We start from the raw sequence: 20,000 nt of genomic DNA, 5'->3' as shown, positions 1-20,000 counted from the left end.
ACAACAAATAGAGCAAGAAGTAACATACAAAAGGAGTACAGTATGTAACATGCAAAGACAAACATTTCAAACATGGCCTACTGCAACTTTGAGGTTGCAGAAGGCATGACACTCAACGGGAAAACGAGTAGCATAAACACAATTTAAAACATATCGCAACAATCACAATACAAGGCGAGAGAAAGACATGCCTCAAAGACACTTCAGAACAACACAAAGAGAGCAAAGCTAAAAGAACTTGACAATAATGATGTTATACGTTGCAGCAGGAGCAGTTTGAGATAAGGCGCCCTATCTTTGCAAAACCGGTAATTTAGCGTTTGCGCTCGTTTAACGCCGCTGCAAATTGGGGGCGTGCACAAGCGCATGCCTGTTATAATTGTACTGGACATAGGCCTGCCACATGCCAAACCAGGCGTTTCAGCGCAAAAATGTGGGGATAGATGGCATTATCCTATCGTCAGCAGGGCGCAATTACTTTGCGCTAAGAGCTTTTAAAAGCACCTACGCGCTAAATACCCCGCTGCGCTTGAGCGCACCATAATCTCCGTGCTGCGCAGCGCAGTGCAGAGTAAAATTCCTTTTGGATATGTCATTACGCACAGCCTTGCCACGCCAGGAGTCCGCAGCCTCAGTCCGCACAGGTGGCACCTTAAAGTGTACCCAACCTCATGTCCCGGGTTACTTGTCAAGTTTGTCAACACAACTAAATTTAAACAAAAGTAATACAAATCATGATCGGCTACTTTTCAAAGGATAAATTAAGTTCTTTGACAACACTTTTACAAACTGGCTCACCTTCATCTTAGAGATATTAAATGAACTGGATGATGCCACCCCCCACCAACTTCTAATATAGAGCATTTTAGACATGAACTCTTGCAATATATCTGCTGGCACATCTCTAACATATAGCCTATTTTGTTGAAAAGTAACTTTTCATATCTGTTATCCCAAACTACACTTAGAGTGTGGAGAATGACACATCCTTTTTCGGAGCACACTGTGTTCTCTGTGGGATTATTATAAGAGGTGACGGCTTCCTGGAAAAACACACATATGGCAACAAACAGATTCATGGGCAGAAAGATTGATTTTGTGTTTCTGGGACACTTAATTAGTATAGTGTGTAGACTGTTATGTTATGGTATGGTATGGCACGATTGACATTTAAATTGTTACGGCAAAAATGCTGTTTGTATTTTGTCGTTTATTTTCGCATTGTATTTGTGTGGTAGTGTGTAGTTAGATGCTGGTAGAATGCCTGAATGGTTTTCAAATAGTGCCAACACTGATTCAGCTGTGTGTGAGTCGGCTAATACACTGGAGCCTCAGGTGATTTATAAACTGTGTCATACCTTAAGCTGTTTGCCAAATGCTTTTGCCTTTGTTTGTTTTTTGTTTTGTTTTTAGCCTTTTTGGAGAACGACCAGCGGCATAAATAAATAAATCTGTATTAGAAAGCACTCAACTACATGGCTGAATATTTCATCATTGAGTTTACTGTGGATAGATGGATGAGACAATAGAAAGGTAGAACGTTATGCTGCATCACATGCTTGTACTTGCTAAGGCACATTTGAAAAAACATTTCCAATGCACACCGAATGATCGATTACTGGGTGAAGCAAAACACTGTGTGATCACTGCAACAAGTTCTGCAAATACAAGGACTGCCGGCGTGAAGACTGTTTCTAGAAACTCATATTAACCAGAAGGATCTGCCACCCACAGTGTGTTCACCCTGGGGTGCTTGCTCTGTCACCTTTATAGTGTTCCTCCTGGTGGCCAGGTGCTCCGTGACACAGAAACAATTAGCTTCCCTGCATTATTTATCTAAACGGGGATCTTTCTGTGGGCAAGGATTTTGCTCCTGTATCTGTTGTGAATTGTTGTCTGTGCTTTTTTAAAGGCAATTACGTCCACGCATGGATAGAAGTCTCACCAGCACCACCTATCTGTGGCTATTATTATGATGATGATTATTATTATTTGAGTCCAGACTAGTGCAGAATTACACAACTACATATACTGTAGGGCTGCTAAAGCATGTTTAGAGTGCCTGTTTGTCCAAAATCCCATTGCAGAATATAAAAACACCCAGGAGGGCCTTTACTGTGATAATGGGCATGAAGGTATCAAGGCGAGGTATGAGGAACAGCAGTGCCATGATTTGAATACCTGTAATCACAGTAAAGAAGACCCAAGATGCTAGCTGAAAAATAGGAGAAAGATAAGAAGTAGCTTTCTTATTACTACACAAATTATCATAGCAACCAGTAGTTGTATTTTTCACGAAGTATGACTCCCTGTCTCTCATGGGAACTGCCACCATGGTTTGAATGCCTTCAGATTGCATGGTTGTATTGACCCACTGTATATGAGCAGAGTGATTGAAGCAGGTGTCTTCAGAGAGGTAATGATGTGCTTCTGTTGCCCATCTGTTTGCTGCCAAGTGATTTCTCCATGAAGCCGCTAATATGAGCGTGATTGCCCGATTCTCTCCCAAATCTCTCATGTCAGTTGATTTTGATGGGACTTTGTAGGACGCAACTTTTTATTTATTAACCGTGTGTGTCTGTGTGTGTGTGTGTGTGTGCCTGTATGTATGTATGTGTGTGCATGCGTGTGTATGTGTGTGTGTGTCATGCCTGTTTACATCCACACCTATGTGTGGGTGGGAATATGCATACGAATGTGATGTATGTTTGTTATTATTTGTACGTCTGCTTTTCTTTGCACATCTGCGAGTTTGTGTGTGTGTGTGTGTGTGTGTGTGTGTGTGTGTGTGTGTTTACATCCACCCATCGGTGTATATGTGTATCTGTGTGCATGTGTGTGCGCTTCTGTGTTCGTCTGTACTTGTGTGTGTGTGTGCGCGTGTGTGTGTGACTGTATGTGTGGATGTCTGCATCTGTGTGTGTGTGTGTGTGTGTGTGTGTGTGTGTGACTGTATGTGTGGATGTCTGCATCTGTGCGTGTGTGTGTGTGTGTGTGTGTGTGTGTGCATGTACCTCTGTGTGTGTGTGTGTGTGTGTGTGTGTGTGTGTGTGTGTGTGTGTGTGTGTTTGTGTGTGTGTGTGTCCACCCTACCCATATGCATGTCTCCCCATGCGTCCTGTGTGTTTTGTTTAAAAACACCAAACCCCACCAAAAGGGACTGCAGAACTCTGAAGAGAACGCCAGGATCTCCATCACCTTCTTCCGGCTGTTCCGCGTGATGAGGCTGGTGAAGCTGCTGTCTCGCGGGGAAGGGATTCGGACCCTGCTGTGGACCTTCATCAAATCCTTCCAAGTGAGGGGAGAACCGGACACAACATGCTAGAGCAGGGGGGTCGGCTTTACACGGGTTGGAAGTGGCCCGAGGAAAGTGGAGCTTTAAGTCCGACGTGGCCCAGATCGCAGCTTTTGTTTGGGGGCTTTATTAAACTAGATTAAACTGGATTCAACTTAAATTAAAAACTTAACTTAAATCAACCGGGTTTTCCTTTTAACCCCATGCAGCCTAATCTTTCCATATAATGTTAATTTATTTTGTGATCCCAAATTAATTTGCTCCTGAGTTTCCATCTTGATTCAGATAGTTCACAGTTTATTTTCTCATTTGCGTTCATTGAAGATTTCATATTATATTTCATATTAATTGATTAAATGACTTTGTGACCAAGTAATTAGGTCAATAATTAACACCGATTGGAAGCGTTTCCCCCCCATGTTTATTAATATAAATGTTGTTGTTTTTTGTTTTGTTTTCTTCTAGATAGATATATCAGATCTGAGTCACGTGGGGGTTAACACAATCTAATTTCCTTGTTCTTGTGTAAATCCAGCCTGGTGGAGTCTCACAAGCCGTCCTTCCTTTCCTTGCCTCCTCCCTCCTCTTCTCCCATTGGTACAGACAGTCAGAGGGAAGGGACATCTGACTGTCTTGTCCAATCAGAACTTTAAGAATGATGGCGAAGGAGAGAAAATGGAGGGATGGTGTGAGGTGACGGAGGGGGGGTTTAGGAGACTTGCTGCAGTGTTAGGGAGCGATGTAGGGTCACAGGCAGGGACTCAAACTCCTTCATCAGCAATTTCTCCTCTCCTCTTCCCTCCACTCCTCCTCTCTTCTTTCATTCTCTCTCTGCTTCTTCTCTCTCCTCTTCTTCTTCTCTCCCTCTCTCAGCCTACTACTAACCCTTAAGTGCTCACCATTCCCTGTAGGCGGGTTAAGACACAGATCAATGGAACAAAGCACTCCACCAAAAAAAAAAAGGAAATCATTTGATAGAACGTTTTGGGAGAATAAAATAATCTGTTCTCTCTCCTGTGTTAGCTGAGATGGGCCACTTCATGTTCACTGTCATTGGAATTGGCTACGTATATCAAGAATGGTACAGCTGCTACCATGCTCATAGTGGTATGACACATGAGTCCATCCAAGAGTCAGCAGTGGTCATACATGCATTAACTGCATCCACAGCCAGTTTTAAGCAGTGGGGCATAACAATTCTTCATATCTTTGCTTCTGTTTTGTTCTGACTTTTTCTTTCATCTTGACCTATAGACGTTTTTCATGGATCGTGACAGTCCTGTCCTACTGTATTAGCAAACACTGCAGCAGGAAGTGATCTGGGGTTCAATTTAGAATGTTTATGTTGTCAAGTTAAAACCATACATTTGAACTTATATCCTACCTGTTCAACTCAGACTGTCATGACTTGGCCCTGCTCTGCCAGGCACAGGAGTAATGTTAGCCAGGAGCCCAGTTCTACACAACGGCCCAGCTCTTTGACAGTAAACGAAGACATCACTTTGCTAGGCATGTTTGGGTCTGAGTGTTTATCTGCGACTGTGACGACTGGTTCTCCTGGCTAACCTCAGAGAGCGGCTTCTATTTTACACAGCCTTTTCACTCTAATGTCAGATGATTGGTTCGGGTTTGTTTTTGGTGTTGTGCCGCACAGGGTTACAGATCAGTTCACTTTCACTTCATACAGTTCCAGCAAGACGGAGTATGTTAAATGTTAGCAAAACACAAAAACTTTCCGAATTTGCAGGACTAAACCTTTATCAAACTTGTTCAACGATTCAATCCTTTAGAATAACTCTGTAAATGTTGGATCTGAATGAAAGTGAATTGAGTGTAACCTTAGTGCAGGGTGATGGTTGACTTGTTACTGATGTGCCTCTCTCCCCTTCAGGCTCTGCCCTACGTAGCTCTGCTTATAGTGATGCTATTCTTCATATACGCTGTCATTGGGATGCAGGTAAGCTGCCCTCCCCCCTCTTCTCCCTCCCTCCCTCTGTGTTTGTTTTTCTCTCCCCCCTCTCTTCTCCAGCCGGCCTCCATCCTGTGTCTGTACTGGAGTCTTGTCATCCAGAGTTCCTGTTCGGTCTTCGACATTTTTCTCCCTCCTCTACTTTGTGCTATCTCTTTGTCCCAGTATTTTTCTGTCTCTCTTCTTCCTCTCTCTCTGTGTTGCTCTGTCTCTCTCCCTCTAGCTGTTGTATGGTTGGTATCACTGATGATGAGTGGAAGACACTTTGTTTTGATTGGTTGGGGACATCCGGCCTCTGACTCTGACTGGCCCAGAGAGGTCAATGCTGACCTCATATCCTGTGTGCTGTGACCACTTCCTCCCCTCCTGTGCAGATGTTTGGTAAGATAGCGCTGCAGGACCACACGCAGATCAACAGGAACAACAACTTCCAGACGTTTCCTCAGGCCGTGCTGCTGCTCTTCAGGTGAGGAAGGGCACTGCACTCGTCATCCCCAAAATATTTCGTGCCTTTCCCCCTTTCCTTATGTCAGCAGTTGATAAACTAAATGTGAGGATGGCTGTTGATGATTTTCAGCAATCTCTGTTAACTGATTTACAGCTAATAGTTACTGCAGAGTCAATGATGAAAGTGTTTTGCCAGTTTGTGCTATGGCCACCATGTTGCTGCCACTGGTTGTAAATATTTAGCAATGCGCTCCATAACATCACCATAATAAGCTGGTCAGCATCCAGAAGATCTGACACACAATCAGCAGTTACTCAGGATTTCTCCTTTAGCCTCAGCCAGCCTGTTTGTCTACACCTCTGTAAAGTACTCGTTAGTTGTTGTTATTTGTCAAAGACGTTGAGGTTTTACACTTATTTTACACAAATGTACTGCCAAATACTCTGGTCCAATTGAGGAGGAGACCTTCTGCACAGTTGTGGGACTCCACTGACAAAACATTATTCTTTTTTAATTGCCTGGATCCAGTCCCAGAACCCTCTCTGTCCTGTGTGGTTTTGATGATGGTAAGATTCCATGCAGGGGACAAAAACACATCTACAGAAACTGAAAGGATAGAATGGGCATCAGAATGGGCTCCACACATTTCCCTAACAATTATGATGATCACAATTCTAAGGAGATCATCTTATTGTACCTGCAAAGAAGATTCCCATATAAAACCACAGAAAGTTGTTTCTATCCCTTCTATTTCTATGAGCTGACCCCTTCATAGAATATAAAACTCCAGGCTTCCATTCAGAGAACCAGCACACTTGGATACTCCATACTTAACACAATTCACTTAGACGAACATGCCCTCAATCTCAGCAATTGTAAGACAATACAAATACATCCAGCAATGTACTGTTGTTTGACCACAAGGCAAAACAGCACCCGCAGGGCAGCATGCTCAATCGTATGGAAGTATTCAGAATGGAAGATGACTATAGGTCAGACCAGGCTTTAATCTACTCAGTATCACAAAATCAGATATGAAGTCACATTGTTTTTGCTGTTGCTATGTGATTACCTAAGTCACGTCTCCTTCCGGGTTCGGCATGGTACCTAAGGGATTTCATTCCCCATTCATTTTCCCATAGACATTTCAATTTCAGTGTGGTTTGGTTTGACCAAGTCAAACTTTTTATCAGGATGTTTCAAAATGTGTATGGAAAAATGAATGGAGAATGAAATCCGCTTAGTTCCCATGCTGAACCCGGACTCTAATGACACTCCAATCCCTGCTTTTTGTTGCTCTGTAGGATGTTCATACTCTAACGCCTGCGTGTGTGTGTGTGTGTGTGTGTGTGTGTGTGTGTGTGTGCGTGTGCGTGCGTGCGTGTGCACGTGCATGTGTTTCTGTATGTATATTTGTCTTCATGTGTCTGCTTATGTGTGGGGCTACACATGCATTTGTGTCACTATGCGTCTGTGCATACGTGCACACATCCATGCGTCTGTGTGTGTGTGTGTGTGTGTGTGTGTGTGTGTGTGTGTGTGTGTGTGTGTGTGTATGCACACATGCACACGTGACTCCATGGTGTTTTGTTGTACACATCTCTGTGTGTATGTGTGCCTCTATACATGTCTTTTGTGCATCTCAATATGTGTGTCTTTGCATGCATATGTATGTCGACGTATGTGCGTATTTGTGTGTGTGTGTGTGTGTGTGTGTGTGTGTGTGTGTACTTGTGTGTACGTGCACACATGTCTGTCTATCAGGTGTGCAACAGGTGAGGCGTGGCAGGAGATCATGCTGGCGTGCGCACCCATGCGGCCGTGTGAGAAAGGATCAACCAATGAGAACAGCTCCATCAGCTCCATCAGCTCCTCCATCGAGGACTGTGGCAGCCAGTTCGCAATCATTTACTTTGTCAGCTTCTACATGCTCTGTGCCTTTCTGGTGAGTGGAGAGACAGATAGACATTTGGAGAGAGAGAGGGAGAGGGAGGGAGGGAGAGAGAGAAAGACAATTAATTATAATAAAAAAAAAAAAAATGATACTGCAGACACTTTCTTGGGGGGGGGGGGTGGAAAAGGTATCAAACAGTTTACTGTAAAAGGAGTTAATGGACCTTGATAATTGTTATTTTTTTAATGCACATCGTAAGTAGTGGTTATAGTCAGTAAATTGGAATAAATATATTTAATCGATTTTAGATCAATCAAAGCAAAGACATAAAAATCACTGAAACAAATCACATTGCATTTCTGAGTTTGAGTAATTCAGCACATATTATTGGTTGGTAAATTGTGAAGCAGGTAATCTATAACAGATGACATTTTGAAATTGACCTTCCCAACACTGATTCTCCTCAGATCATCAACCTGTTTGTGGCCGTCATCATGGACAACTTTGACTACCTGACGCGTGATTGGTCGATCCTGGGGCCGCATCATCTCGATGAGTTCAAGAGGATCTGGGCTGAATACGACCCAGAAGCCAAGTAAATCCTCGCAAACTGACGATGTGCCACATGACTGACTCATAGATATGAAAGGATAGCATTTAAGTGCCCGAGTCTAAGATAAAGTTTCCAGTCTAGCTCATCTCACTTCAATAAATGTAATTGCAGTAAAATTGTCAAGTAGACAGACTGACCAACACTGTCATAAATGACAATTTATATAATAAAATATTGCGACACATGGCTTCCATGCGATACGATATATTGCTACACAAAATATCGTGTTACTATGCTGTATCTATTCCCCTCCCACCTCTACTGTCGAGGCTGTTGTAAAGACGGCGTGAAATGACATCTCAGGATCTGTGATGACGTATCAGAGTGAAAACAAACATTGCTTTGACTGGAACAGGGTCGAGAGGTGGGTCATAGAGTGTGGATGATTTGATTTGATGGTTCTGGGGACTGGAGTTGACATTGGCCAATCCTGGCGCTTGAATTCTGTGAATCCCACTCGGTGAAATCGATGGATCCCACCGGACTTTGGGGCAGAACAAGCCCGCACTGCTCCACAGTCTGCACCGCAAAATAATGTATTTTACCGGACAAATCTGAAACCTACCGATCACGTTTCAATAACAGTCCATGTACAAACACAATATAATGTAAATACAGCGCTGTGGAGTGTGTAGTCACTGGCTGGCTCACTGTGCGAGCCCCCAGGGCAGAGGACTGGGTGTCTGCCTCTTGGCAGACTGCAGTTTCAAAGCCGAGGCAGAGAATGCTGCTGTCCGCCATGAAATGTACGAGGGTAAGAGCCAGTTACGTTAACGTTATTCATGGGATGCAAGTTAACGAGCCAGTTACATGTCTTTGCATTCTACATTAAATGAAGACATTACCGTTTGTTTTATTTGATATGTTACATACTTATTGGCCAACCGGCCCCTGCACTCTAGTTGTCAATGCTGATGAAGGCTTCGTGCTGAAACGCGTCCGTTGTGCTGTTGTCTGTCCCAGAAGCTCATTAAATATTGAAAGGACATTTAGAGTGCTGGCCTGCTTCCTTTTTTACTTATGATTTATTTTGGCCTTGAACGTTGGGATCGAGTGTGCTCACTATTGGTGAGTACTTTGGACATGATATGATTGGTTGAAATGGTGTAGAAATTTGATAGTACTGACTGACGTCAGCATAGTGTAGATTACAGTTATGAATGAAATCCTGAAAGATTAACTTTTAATGTGAAAAAGTGTGAAAAACTAAAGAAATGTGTGTGTGTGTGTGTGTGTGTGTGTGTGTGTGTTTGCATACATTATTAAATAGGTGCACTGAATACCCAGGGATGTGATCTAAAATAGAAAAAGAGCCTTTTTTTTCTTCAGATCGACTTTAAATGGATTAAAAGTACCACTTACTTTGAAATCTGAACGGCACTCTGCTTTGAAGGCATTTATTCAAAGGGGAGATGTTTTTTGTTTTTGCGTTCTCCCGACTGGATTAACTAACGTTCGATTCAGGCCGATACGATACGATCTCTAGTGATTGGAAAATGCAATTCCCGGCCGTGGGGGGATTCCCCACTTAAACAGAGGACAATCTCAAACTAGAAGATGGAAATGAGTGTAACAAGTTGTGAGGTTTCATACCAAATTTCAAGCTGAGAGAGAGGTCGTCATATCTGTATTACCTGATCAGTCCATGACGTCAGACATGACGTCAGTCCTCCCTAGTATATATAGTGTAACGGGTCAGGAATTACACGGAGGCTTTCTTCTTAATTAGGCTCTTTATTAACACCCGACAGACAACCCGTTCTCACTCCGAGCGCGTAGCATATTGACGCTTTGTCCCGTCCCTTGTGTGTCGCTTGTTACTAACATGGTACCCTTGAGCGACACATGAAACGACTTGGGCTTTCCGACTAAACTCAATGCAAACCCATGGAAGTAATCTTTGACGCTTATGGCAACTGCTCCCCCATTAGCCTAACTGCTCCCCCGTTAGCCTAACTGCTCCCCCATTATGAGTGCCACAGCGCTTCAGTAAAATTGTCTGGAGCCTGTGCCAGATTCACTTCCATTCAGTTGAAAACAGCTATAGAATTTTTTCTATTAGGGCTATATGAACAGGGTTGGACTCTAATGAAACATTGGACACTCCTACTTCTTTCAAAGAAGAAATTTTGTTTCTAGACAGTTCCATTATGAAATGACAGCCTCTGAAAGAAGAGCACTTTCAAGGGTTTTCTGCTGTCTTTTTTTACTTTTCAAGATAAAGTCACTTTTATGAATACTTTTTGCACTCTAATTTCAAGCGCATTCACTGACTCTGGCTGGTGTTTTCTGATGTAGTGACATGGTGTGGTTCTGTGCAGCCTGCGTGCCCCCCCCCCCCCCCCCTCTCCACCCCTGAGATGCGGGCTCCTCCCCACACGCACACAGTCTGTCTTCGCAGCCTCAGTTTTTGCCCCGGGCGGATTTCAGCGCAACAAGGAAATGGCAGGCGGGACTGAGGGAGAAGGTTTGGCCGTTCGGCTTCGGGTGCTGCCTTTCTGGCGGGTGGTCATGTGGAGGGGCTGTGTGCAGGCGGATAGACAGAGGCGGAGGAGCTCAGTTGTGGGCTCGGATCGCAGCCAACTGTCGGCTGCGGACAGAGCAATCTGTGTGGCTCTGGCTGCAGCATGCGTCGGTGTCTCTCTGATCACGGCTTTCTCCGTTTTCTCCTGCACAAAGTAAAGGATCTGAGGTGGGTGGCGCAGCTCCCGTGTAGAGTTTTAAGGTGGCGCCGTGTGATCCCTTGAAGGGATTCATGCTCACTGGCTGGGTACGACCTTAAACAGCAGAATTATGGAATAATATGAATTATGATTTTAGGACGTCCACAGACGTCCTTGGCACTCCTCGTTACTTTTTTTTAGGACGTCCACAGACGTCCTTGGCACTCAATGTGTTAACGTCTGGAGGAGCTAACCTCTCCCAGACCCTAACCCAGGCCCGCCGCACCCCATTACGCAGAGTACGCAGACTGCGTAGGGCATCATGTGATTGAGGGCACCAAAAAAAAAAATTTTTTTTTTTTTTTTTTTTTTTTTTTTGGTGCCCTCAGTCCGGCCACTCACTGAACAGCAGGCCAGGCGCTGCCTACTGGTTTACTAGTGGTTTTATTACTTTATTCAGGGTTAAAGTGGGTGCATCTCATTGTAAAATTGGAGTCGGCCCAAACTGGGCTTCAAACGGCCCAAATTGGGCTTCAAACGGCCCAAATCTGGCTTCAACCGGCCCAAATCTGGCTTCAACTGGCCCAAATCTGGCTTCAAACGACCCAAATCGGGCTTCAAACGGCCCAAATCTGGCTTCAAACAGCCCAAATCTGGCTTCAAATGGCCCAAATTGGGCTTCAAACAGCCCAAAAAATTCGCCGCCGCCCTTCGGACGCCGGCACACGTCAGCCCGTATTGGCCTGGCCTGCTTGGTATCTAATGCCTGGCCTGAATTATGATCCCAGTCCGCCCCTGCTTGCATGTACAGTTTAACAATCGCTTGTTTGCTGACATGTACAGTAATTCTAACAATTGTTTGTTTGCCACATGTAATGTAATGTGAGATACACTAGTATCGTTCATAATTAATGATTTTGCAGTCTTTCGTTTGACAGTTATTGAAAGTTTTGCGGGGGGGGGGGGGGGGGGGGCACCACAAAACAATTACGCTTAGGGCACCCAAATGGCCAGCAGCGGCCCTGCCCTAACCCTAACCTCTCCCACCCCATGCCTAAACCTAACCTCTCCCAGACCCTAACCCTAACCCTAACCTCTCCCACCCCATGCCTAAACCTAACCTCCCCCAGACCCTAAACCTAACCTCTCCCACCTCCCACGCCTAAACCTAACCTCCCCCCAGACGCTAATGGGCGAGCAGTTGACTAATGGGCGAGCAGTTAGGATGATGGGGGCGCAGTTGCCATAAGCGTCAAAGTTGACTTCTATGGGTTTGCATAGAGTTTAGTCGGAAAGCCCAAGTCGTTTCATGGGTCGCTCAAGGGTACCATGTTAGTAACAAGTGGCGCATAAGGGACGGGACAAAGCGTCAATATGCTACGTGGTTGGAGTGAGAACGTGTTGCGACAGAGCACTGGTGGCCGTGCCCACGCAACAACAACCCCTACAAACAGACCCACAAACCTCGCTAGCTCTCTCTCTTAGCTTCTTAGCTCTTCACCCCACAGCCGTCTCCCCCAGGCCCACGCTCCAACTCCCCGAGCTGTTCCCCTCTCGCCCACAGCTCCCCTCCCCCCAGCCAATAACAGGTGAGCCCCTCTCTCTCACCCCACCCACTGGCTGTACGCTGCCTTCACAGAACCCCGTAAATCCCCACAGACATGTCAAACCCCACAGGTAACCCACATGCACAGGACAGTCCCCACTCATTGGGGATTGGCTCCTCGCCAGACTCTAGAGGGGAGGGGGACCACTCCGCCCCTGCGTGTACCCTGAGCCCAAGAGTTCCCTCCGGCTAGGACGAGGCTCCGCGGGAGCGCGCATGAGCCGCATGCAGACATTCACACATGCCAGCCAGCCGGATAGCCTCTAGATAACTCCTGAATTCCAGACATGTGTGAAAGCAGCTATAGACAAATACAGTAGCACACAAATCCAGCCCGCAACAATAGCAAGGATTCTACGTCACCCCCCACTCTGGGCAGCAGCCGGCATCGCGGCTGTTCATTCCCCCTGAAACCATCCTCTGAAGCCGTCATTTCACCATTATATTCTCCCATTCTCCTATCGTTTGCTGCTTCGATCCTGTCCTTAAATCGCTATTTTAATCCGTGGGTTCACTCAGCATTGACTTTCACTCTCAGCACGTCGGGATTGGGAAATGAGCAGAATGGCAGATTCGGGCAGGGGGAAATAGATCATTTCCTGGACGGAGACGAGGATTTTGACGATGATAGCCTACTCTGTTGCTGCTCGGAGATTTTGGCATTCGTTCGCTTCTGCGGCTGAGAGGCTCTCTACTCAGCCGTCAGACCCGAGGGCAACGGCCCAGGCCGCGTCTCAGATCGTCACGAGGAGACTGAAGAAGGGCCCAGAGTCAGGAGGCGCGTCACTACGAAGGCCAAGGGAGCACCGAAAAGGAGGCGAGGCCAGCCGCGGACGCGCAAGGGCCTGTGGAAAGGAAACCTTCCAGAATTCCTTTTGAGTGCAAAGGAAGCAAGCCACACACTGCCCATCAATTTATTAATATCGCCTCGGTTCGGGTGTGAATTTTCAGGCCTGTTAAACAGCAATGAAACACAAAAACATTTTTAGGTTTTTCCAAATTCGGCATCATATAGAACAGCTACTGAGGGAAAATAAAGAAAAATTAAAGGACAATATTTTTTTACAAGTTTTTACAGAGGCATACGTCTCTTGCTCGAGTCAAAAAACCATCTCAAGACTCTACGGGGGCCTGCAACAAACAAAGGAAGGGACAGGGTATGTAAGACATAAATGGGAAAGGGATGGAGACATATATATAACTGATGAAGAGTGGGAGAATTTGTGTGTGTTGCAGTGGAGGACTTCAAGTTCAGCCTCATGGAGAGAATTCTGTTGGAAGGGCCTTATGAGATTCTTTATTACACCGGTACAGTCAAGACATTATACCAACTCTTCCATGTGCTGGAGACAGTGTGGGTCATCAGAAGCCAACCATTATCATGTATTTTGGTCTTGTCCGGTATTAGTCAGATTCTGGGAGGAGATACATGGGGTGATGGAAAAGGTGTTTCATGGGGGAATTCCATTTAAAATGGAAACGATGTACTTGGGTGCCCTATCATCAGAAAATGCTTCTTCTCCGGATGGGTACTTATTCAGGATTCTGAGTGCAGCGGGCAGGAAAGCAATTACAAGAAGGTGGCTAAGACCGGACAGACCAACAGTAGATGAATGGATTGATATAATTTACGAAATATATAAAATGGAGAGAATTACTTTTTCAATTAGACTGCAACAGGACAAGTTCCTGAAAAGATGGGAAAGCTGGATAATGTACATCATAAATATTAGACCATCATTTGTGTAAACTGTAATAGTGTTTGTTTTTTCTTTTTTTCTGTCTGTTTGCTGGTTTGTTTTATTTCATCTCCCCATAAGATAAGGGGTTAGAGTAGTATGAAGGCACACCCCATTGCTCGGGTTCGAGCACTATAAAAGTGTGGATTATGGATGTAAGTTATTGACATAGGATAGGAAATTGGGGATTAATGGTCAGTAACAGTACATAAGTTTAAGAAAGACAACATCATTATTGGAATTGACATCGGAATGATTGGGTAGGATGGTTGTATATGGTTGTGTATGATGAAAAGATGGATACAATGATGAAAATGTGTGAAATGCATAATGGACCTGATAATTATATAATAAAAAGAGAATTTCAAAAAAAGAAACACAAAAACAAGCAGCAAATTTATTTATGACAGTGAATGAACTCTTCACAATCGCTGCGAACCGAACAGGTTGTATTCCAGCCTATAAGTAAAGAAAGGTTCCGGCGAGCCTACATTAAATGTCTCTTGCATCCAATAATGTGAAATTAAATAACTTAAAAAAATAAAAAAATAAATCTACATGAACTCATTGAGTGCCAGCCACTTTTGGAGAACGGACGCTCCCAGTGCCAGAGTTTCAGAGCGTTTTCAGTGATTTCTCGAGGCCCACAGAATATTGTGTGATATTACTATGTAAACACCGAACACGCCCAAAGAACGATGAGACTCTCTTCTATCATCAGCAAAAAAAAGTTTATTGATATCATTTTCCGTTCTTTAGTTATGAGCCGGAGAAGATAGGTTGTTTTGAGCAAAAAGAGACGTTTCAAATTAGAAGCTGAGATAATTAGCCTTTTGTGAAATGAAGCATTTCAAGCACATTCACTGACTCTGAAGCTAATATTTTCTGATGTGACACCTCAAAAATAATTTCCTTCAATAAAACAGTGAAAACAAAGGAATTTTGTTTGACAAAATAATATTTTTTAGCTGCAACCAGCAGCGCTGGCCCCTGCGTGCGCTGCTGGTTGCAGCTTCTTGCTGGTCTTGATTTACTGCTGGTGGGCATCAGATATTCTAGCTTGTGTTGCCAATCCTGTCCTGCTGTCTGGGTCTGTCTGGGTCGGTGTTGTATGCTGCCCTGCGTGCCACCCCCCCCTCAACTGCAAACCCCTCCTCCGTGGGTGTGTCTCTGGTGGCTCTCTGCTGAGTTTGCTCTGCACTGAAAAGTGCGCTACATCCAGCTTTTTTACAGCGTTCCGCGTGTATTTGTTACCGGCTCCCATCGCTTCCAGTTGAGAATAATAACAACTCCACAACTAATCATGTGGATGGGCTATCGCAGCGGACACGGAGGGGCTCAATTGTGGCAGCAGATTGGCTGCTGCAGGCACAGCTAACGTTATGCTTCATGCATATCGATGCATACCGATGCGATTTCCGTTTCCCCATGACTTCTTCTCTCTTTTTTCCTCGCCTTTCTCTAATCTGGAGAGCACTGTCGCCACCTAATGGGTCCCTAAAATAGCTTTTACACATTCAACATCCACCATACTTTCACAGGAGATGGATCTGGCTTTGATCCACGTCCCACCGTCAAAAAACGCAATTGACGACAATCGTCGTCATTGGCACTCTACGTTAGTATTCGAATTGACGACGATTGTCGTCATTGGCACTCAATGAGTTAAGAACCAGTTCCCTACCCGCGGCAAGCCAGAGACGAAACGTGCAGCCAGTCAAACTTTTAAAAGTATAGCCTATTTTCTGAAGAGGGTCTATTGACAACGACAACAAGGTTATTAAAAGCGACTGCAGCCGGTTGACACGCGGGCATCCAACTCGCATTCAGAACGGAGCCTACTTCTCATCATGGGAATGTTTGCTGTAGCCTACTGTTAACTGAGGGGCAGAGGTAAGAGGCTACCTGTAGCCTACATGTTAACTGAGGGGCAGAGGTAAGAGGCTACCTGTAGCCTACATGTTAACTGAGGGGCAGAGGTAAGAGGCTACCTGTAGCCTACATGTTAACTGAGGGGCAGAGGTAAGAGGCTACCTGTAGCCTACATGTTAACTGAGGGGCAGAGGTAAGAGGCTACCTGTAGCCTACATGTTAACTGAGGGGCAGAGGTAAGAGGCTACCTGTAGCCTACATGTTAACTGAGGGGCAGAGGTAAGAGGCTACCTGTAGCCTACATGTTAACTGAGGGGCAGAGGTAAGAGGCTACCTGTAGCCTACATGTTAACTGAGGGGCAGAGGTAAGAGGCTACCTGTAGCCTACATGTTAACTGAGGGGCAGAGGTAAGAGGCTACCTGTAGCCTACATGTTAACTGAGGGGCAGAGGTAAGAGGCTACCTGTAGCCTACATCCGACAACCAAATCCTTTGCTATGTTGCGCGTCGTTGTGAGAGTTATTTTTTCTTCGAGATGATGCTCCATAAAGTCGTTCACACAAATAAACGAAAGCTGCTGCTCCTTAAATGGCAAATCAACTCAGGTCATAGGATCTCTATGCTGAAACAACTTTGATATTAGTAGGCTAAATTAATGGACATCATAATAAGCTTTCAACCATCAGAGGGAAAGTGCAATGACTTCTATCATCAACGCCCATATAAACCCTAAGTCATCTCCATCGTATAAACCCCCAAGTCATCTCCACTGTATAAACCCCTAAGTCAGCCCCACCGTATCTTTTGGGGGGGAGATCCGGATCCGGATTCGGATTCCGGACTCCTCATCGTTCAATTCGGTTCACCGTACAAACCCCTAAGTCATCCAAGTCCGGAAGCGTCAAGTTAAGTCACTAAGTCACCCAGGCCAAGTTGGGAAGCGCCAGCCGTGAGTTGCTGTAAGACGCCGTAAGTCACTAAGTCACCGTATAAACCCCTAAGTCACCCAAGTCCGGAAGCGCCAAGTTAAGTCACTAAGTCACCAAGGCGAAGGCTAGGCCACGTCGGGAAGCGCCAGCCGTGAGTCGCCGTAAGACGCCGTAAGACGGCATACTGTAAGTCACTAAGTCACCAAGGCTGAAGGCCAGGCCAAGTTGGGAAGCTGTTGGAGTCGCTGTAAGATGCCAAGTTAAGGGCCAATTAACTTCTGGAAATTAGATCTTCCTTTTGGGGGATTCTCTCTAGCCCAAGACCAAATTCTTTGGGGTTGTGATTGATCATAAACTGTCATGGAAACAACATGTCGATTATATCAAAGGGAAAATGTCAAAGTCACTAGCAATCCTGTATAAATTTAGAGATGTATTGAATTATAAGGCCTTGCATATCATTTATTGTTCACTCATTTTCCCTTACATGTCTTATTGTGTAGAACTCTGGGGATCAACCTTTAAAACAACTATAAATTCAATAGTTGTTCTACAAAAACGAGCCATACGTATCATTAATAAAAAGGATTACTATGCTCACACAAATCCACTGTTTCTAAATTCCCGTGTCTTGAAATTTAACGACTTGTTCTATTATAAGATAATGCAAATAATGTTTAAAGCAAAATCAAAGTCACTCCCATTCTCTGTGCAAAAGTTATTTTCAATACGGGACAGCAAGTACGATCTAAGAGGTGTGTGCAAGTTTAATGTGCAAAAAGCTAAAAAAAGAGATTAAAAGGAGATGTGTTTCCACTGTTGGGGTGAAAGTTTGGAATGATGCACCTATAAATTTGAAGATGTGTAATTCGCTTTTGGTTTTCAAAAAAATTGTTTCTGAAGCTATTTTTGAGTGTTATAAAGTGTGAATAAATTTTCTGATGCTGTTTAATTTTTTTCTTTTCTGTGTTGTAAACATTGACTGTTGCAAATTACTTTTCTGTTATTGTTTTTCTTTTATTTGGGAGGAGAGCTTAATTGAGTAGAAATTAGGTCAGGCATAATATAAGCATTTTGCTTCTGCCTGAGCCTGTTCAGTCTCTGGTTGTTTTGACTTTGTTTATACTGTGATTTTGTTATTTATAATGACTGAATAAAAAATTACATTACATTACAAAAAAATAGATGCCGCCCTCTCGCCTAAAGAGGAGCGCCATCTTGCAATGGAGTCATACGCCAAAGTACTTGCCATGCACGCCACTTGCTAAATAAAGTCTCTTGTTAAACCTTACCGACCGGTCTCTCATGATTGAAGGCGATTCAGTCTGTTATCAGGCTAATCCTAGGTAGCAAACTTAGCTAAATGTACTGTACTGGTTTTGCTGAAGCTGTTGGCATTCAAAAATGGCTGATAAAGGGGATGCATGTGGATTGTGTTGTAGGAATTCACACATCGCAAAAGCCACAATTCACCACTTGTATTTCTGAGTTGGCAGTTTGGGCTTAAGTTTGCAAAGAATGACACAGAATGTCATCAGTACAGTCCCTCTTTCCTCTCCAGTGGTTGGATTGAGAATAAGTGTAATCTCTGTGTTGTTTCCAGGGGGAGGATAAAGCACCTGGATGTGGTGACTCTGCTACGGAGAATCCAACCCCCTCTCGGCTTTGGAAAGCTCTGTCCACACAGGGTGGCCTGCAAGGTACACACACACACACACACACACACACACACACACACACACACACACACACACACACACACACACACACACACACACACACACACACACACACACACACACACACACACACACACACACACACACACACACACAACCATTGTCTGCAGTGTTCTCTGCCAAGTGGGAAAAACACATTAGGATTTCAAAAAGGCTTGAATTGCTGAGGTGCACTTGAATAATGTTGTCAGACACTCAGACAGACCCAGTGGCAATAGGCACTGCTTATGTTTTTCAAGTATTCAGAATGTATTCCAGTGCTCTTTTTTCTTTCTTTTTCTTTTTCACTATCTCCCAGAACCAGAATCAGAGTTGATTTGCCAAGTGCATACTGACATACTGACTCCAGTGGTACACAGACAACAGATCTGTGGAGAGAGACAAATGTGTACTTATTTAAGCTTTGACAGTAATTCCTTCCCCTGTTGTTCCCTGTTAGTCTTCAATCAGTCATTTGTGATCATACTGTGGTTCTGTTGCCTCATTTTCAGCAAAGTGTTTGCTAGCTGGAACAACTGTTACACCAACAGAAAGACACATAGTAACAACGAGTGCTATTACACCAACAGAAAGACACATAGTAACAACTAGTGCTATTACACCAACAGAAAGACACATAGTAACAACTAGTGCTATTACACCAACAGAAAGACACATAGTAACAACTAGTGCTATTACACCAACAGAAAGACACATAGTAACAACTAGTGCTATTACACCAACAGAAAGACACATAGTAACAACTAGTGCTATTACACTAACAGAAATACACATAGTAACAACTAGTGCTATTACACCAACAGAAAGACACATAGTAACAACTAGTGCTATTACACCAACAGAAAGACACATAGTAACAACTAGTGCCATTACACCAACAGAAAGACACATAGTAACAACTAGTGCTATTACACCAACAGAAAGACACATAGTAACAACTAGTGCTATTACACTAACAGAAAGACACATAGTAACAACTAGTGCTATTACACTAACAGAAAGACACATAGTAACAACTAGTGCTATTACACCAACAGAAAGACACATAGTAACAACTAGTGCTATTACACTAACAGAAATACACATTGTAACAACTAGTGCTATTACACTAACAGAAAGACACATAGTAACAACTAGTGCTATTACACCAACAGAAAGACACATAGTAACAACTAGTGCTATTACACTAACAGAAATACACATAGTAACAACTAGTGCTATTACACCAACAGA

General features: G+C 44.1%; 1 protein-coding gene across 1 annotated transcript in view; it reads left to right on the top strand.

Annotated features, from left to right (window-relative positions):
* cacna1c (calcium channel, voltage-dependent, L type, alpha 1C subunit) overlaps nucleotides 1–20,000 on the top strand; it is a gene marked incomplete at both ends in the record, with an annotated part of 493,392 nt that overhangs the window by 447,731 nt on the left and 25,661 nt on the right. The window contains 6 exons of the mRNA XM_083660058.1: nucleotides 3,158–3,295; nucleotides 5,187–5,252; nucleotides 5,639–5,730; nucleotides 7,477–7,657; nucleotides 8,074–8,201; nucleotides 18,632–18,728. Coding sequence (XP_083516184.1) covers nucleotides 3,158–3,295; nucleotides 5,187–5,252; nucleotides 5,639–5,730; nucleotides 7,477–7,657; nucleotides 8,074–8,201; nucleotides 18,632–18,728 — 702 coding nt within the window. The remainder of the gene's footprint in view (nucleotides 1–3,157; nucleotides 3,296–5,186; nucleotides 5,253–5,638; nucleotides 5,731–7,476; nucleotides 7,658–8,073; nucleotides 8,202–18,631; nucleotides 18,729–20,000) is intronic.

The sequence above is a fragment of the Poromitra crassiceps genome (assembly GCF_964638095.1).
Source record: "Poromitra crassiceps genome assembly, chromosome: 2".
In the NCBI taxonomy this organism is placed as follows: domain Eukaryota; kingdom Metazoa; phylum Chordata; class Actinopteri; order Beryciformes; family Melamphaidae; genus Poromitra; species Poromitra crassiceps.
Note: the sequence above shows the minus strand (reverse complement) of the source record. Positions and strands in the feature narration are given on the sequence as shown.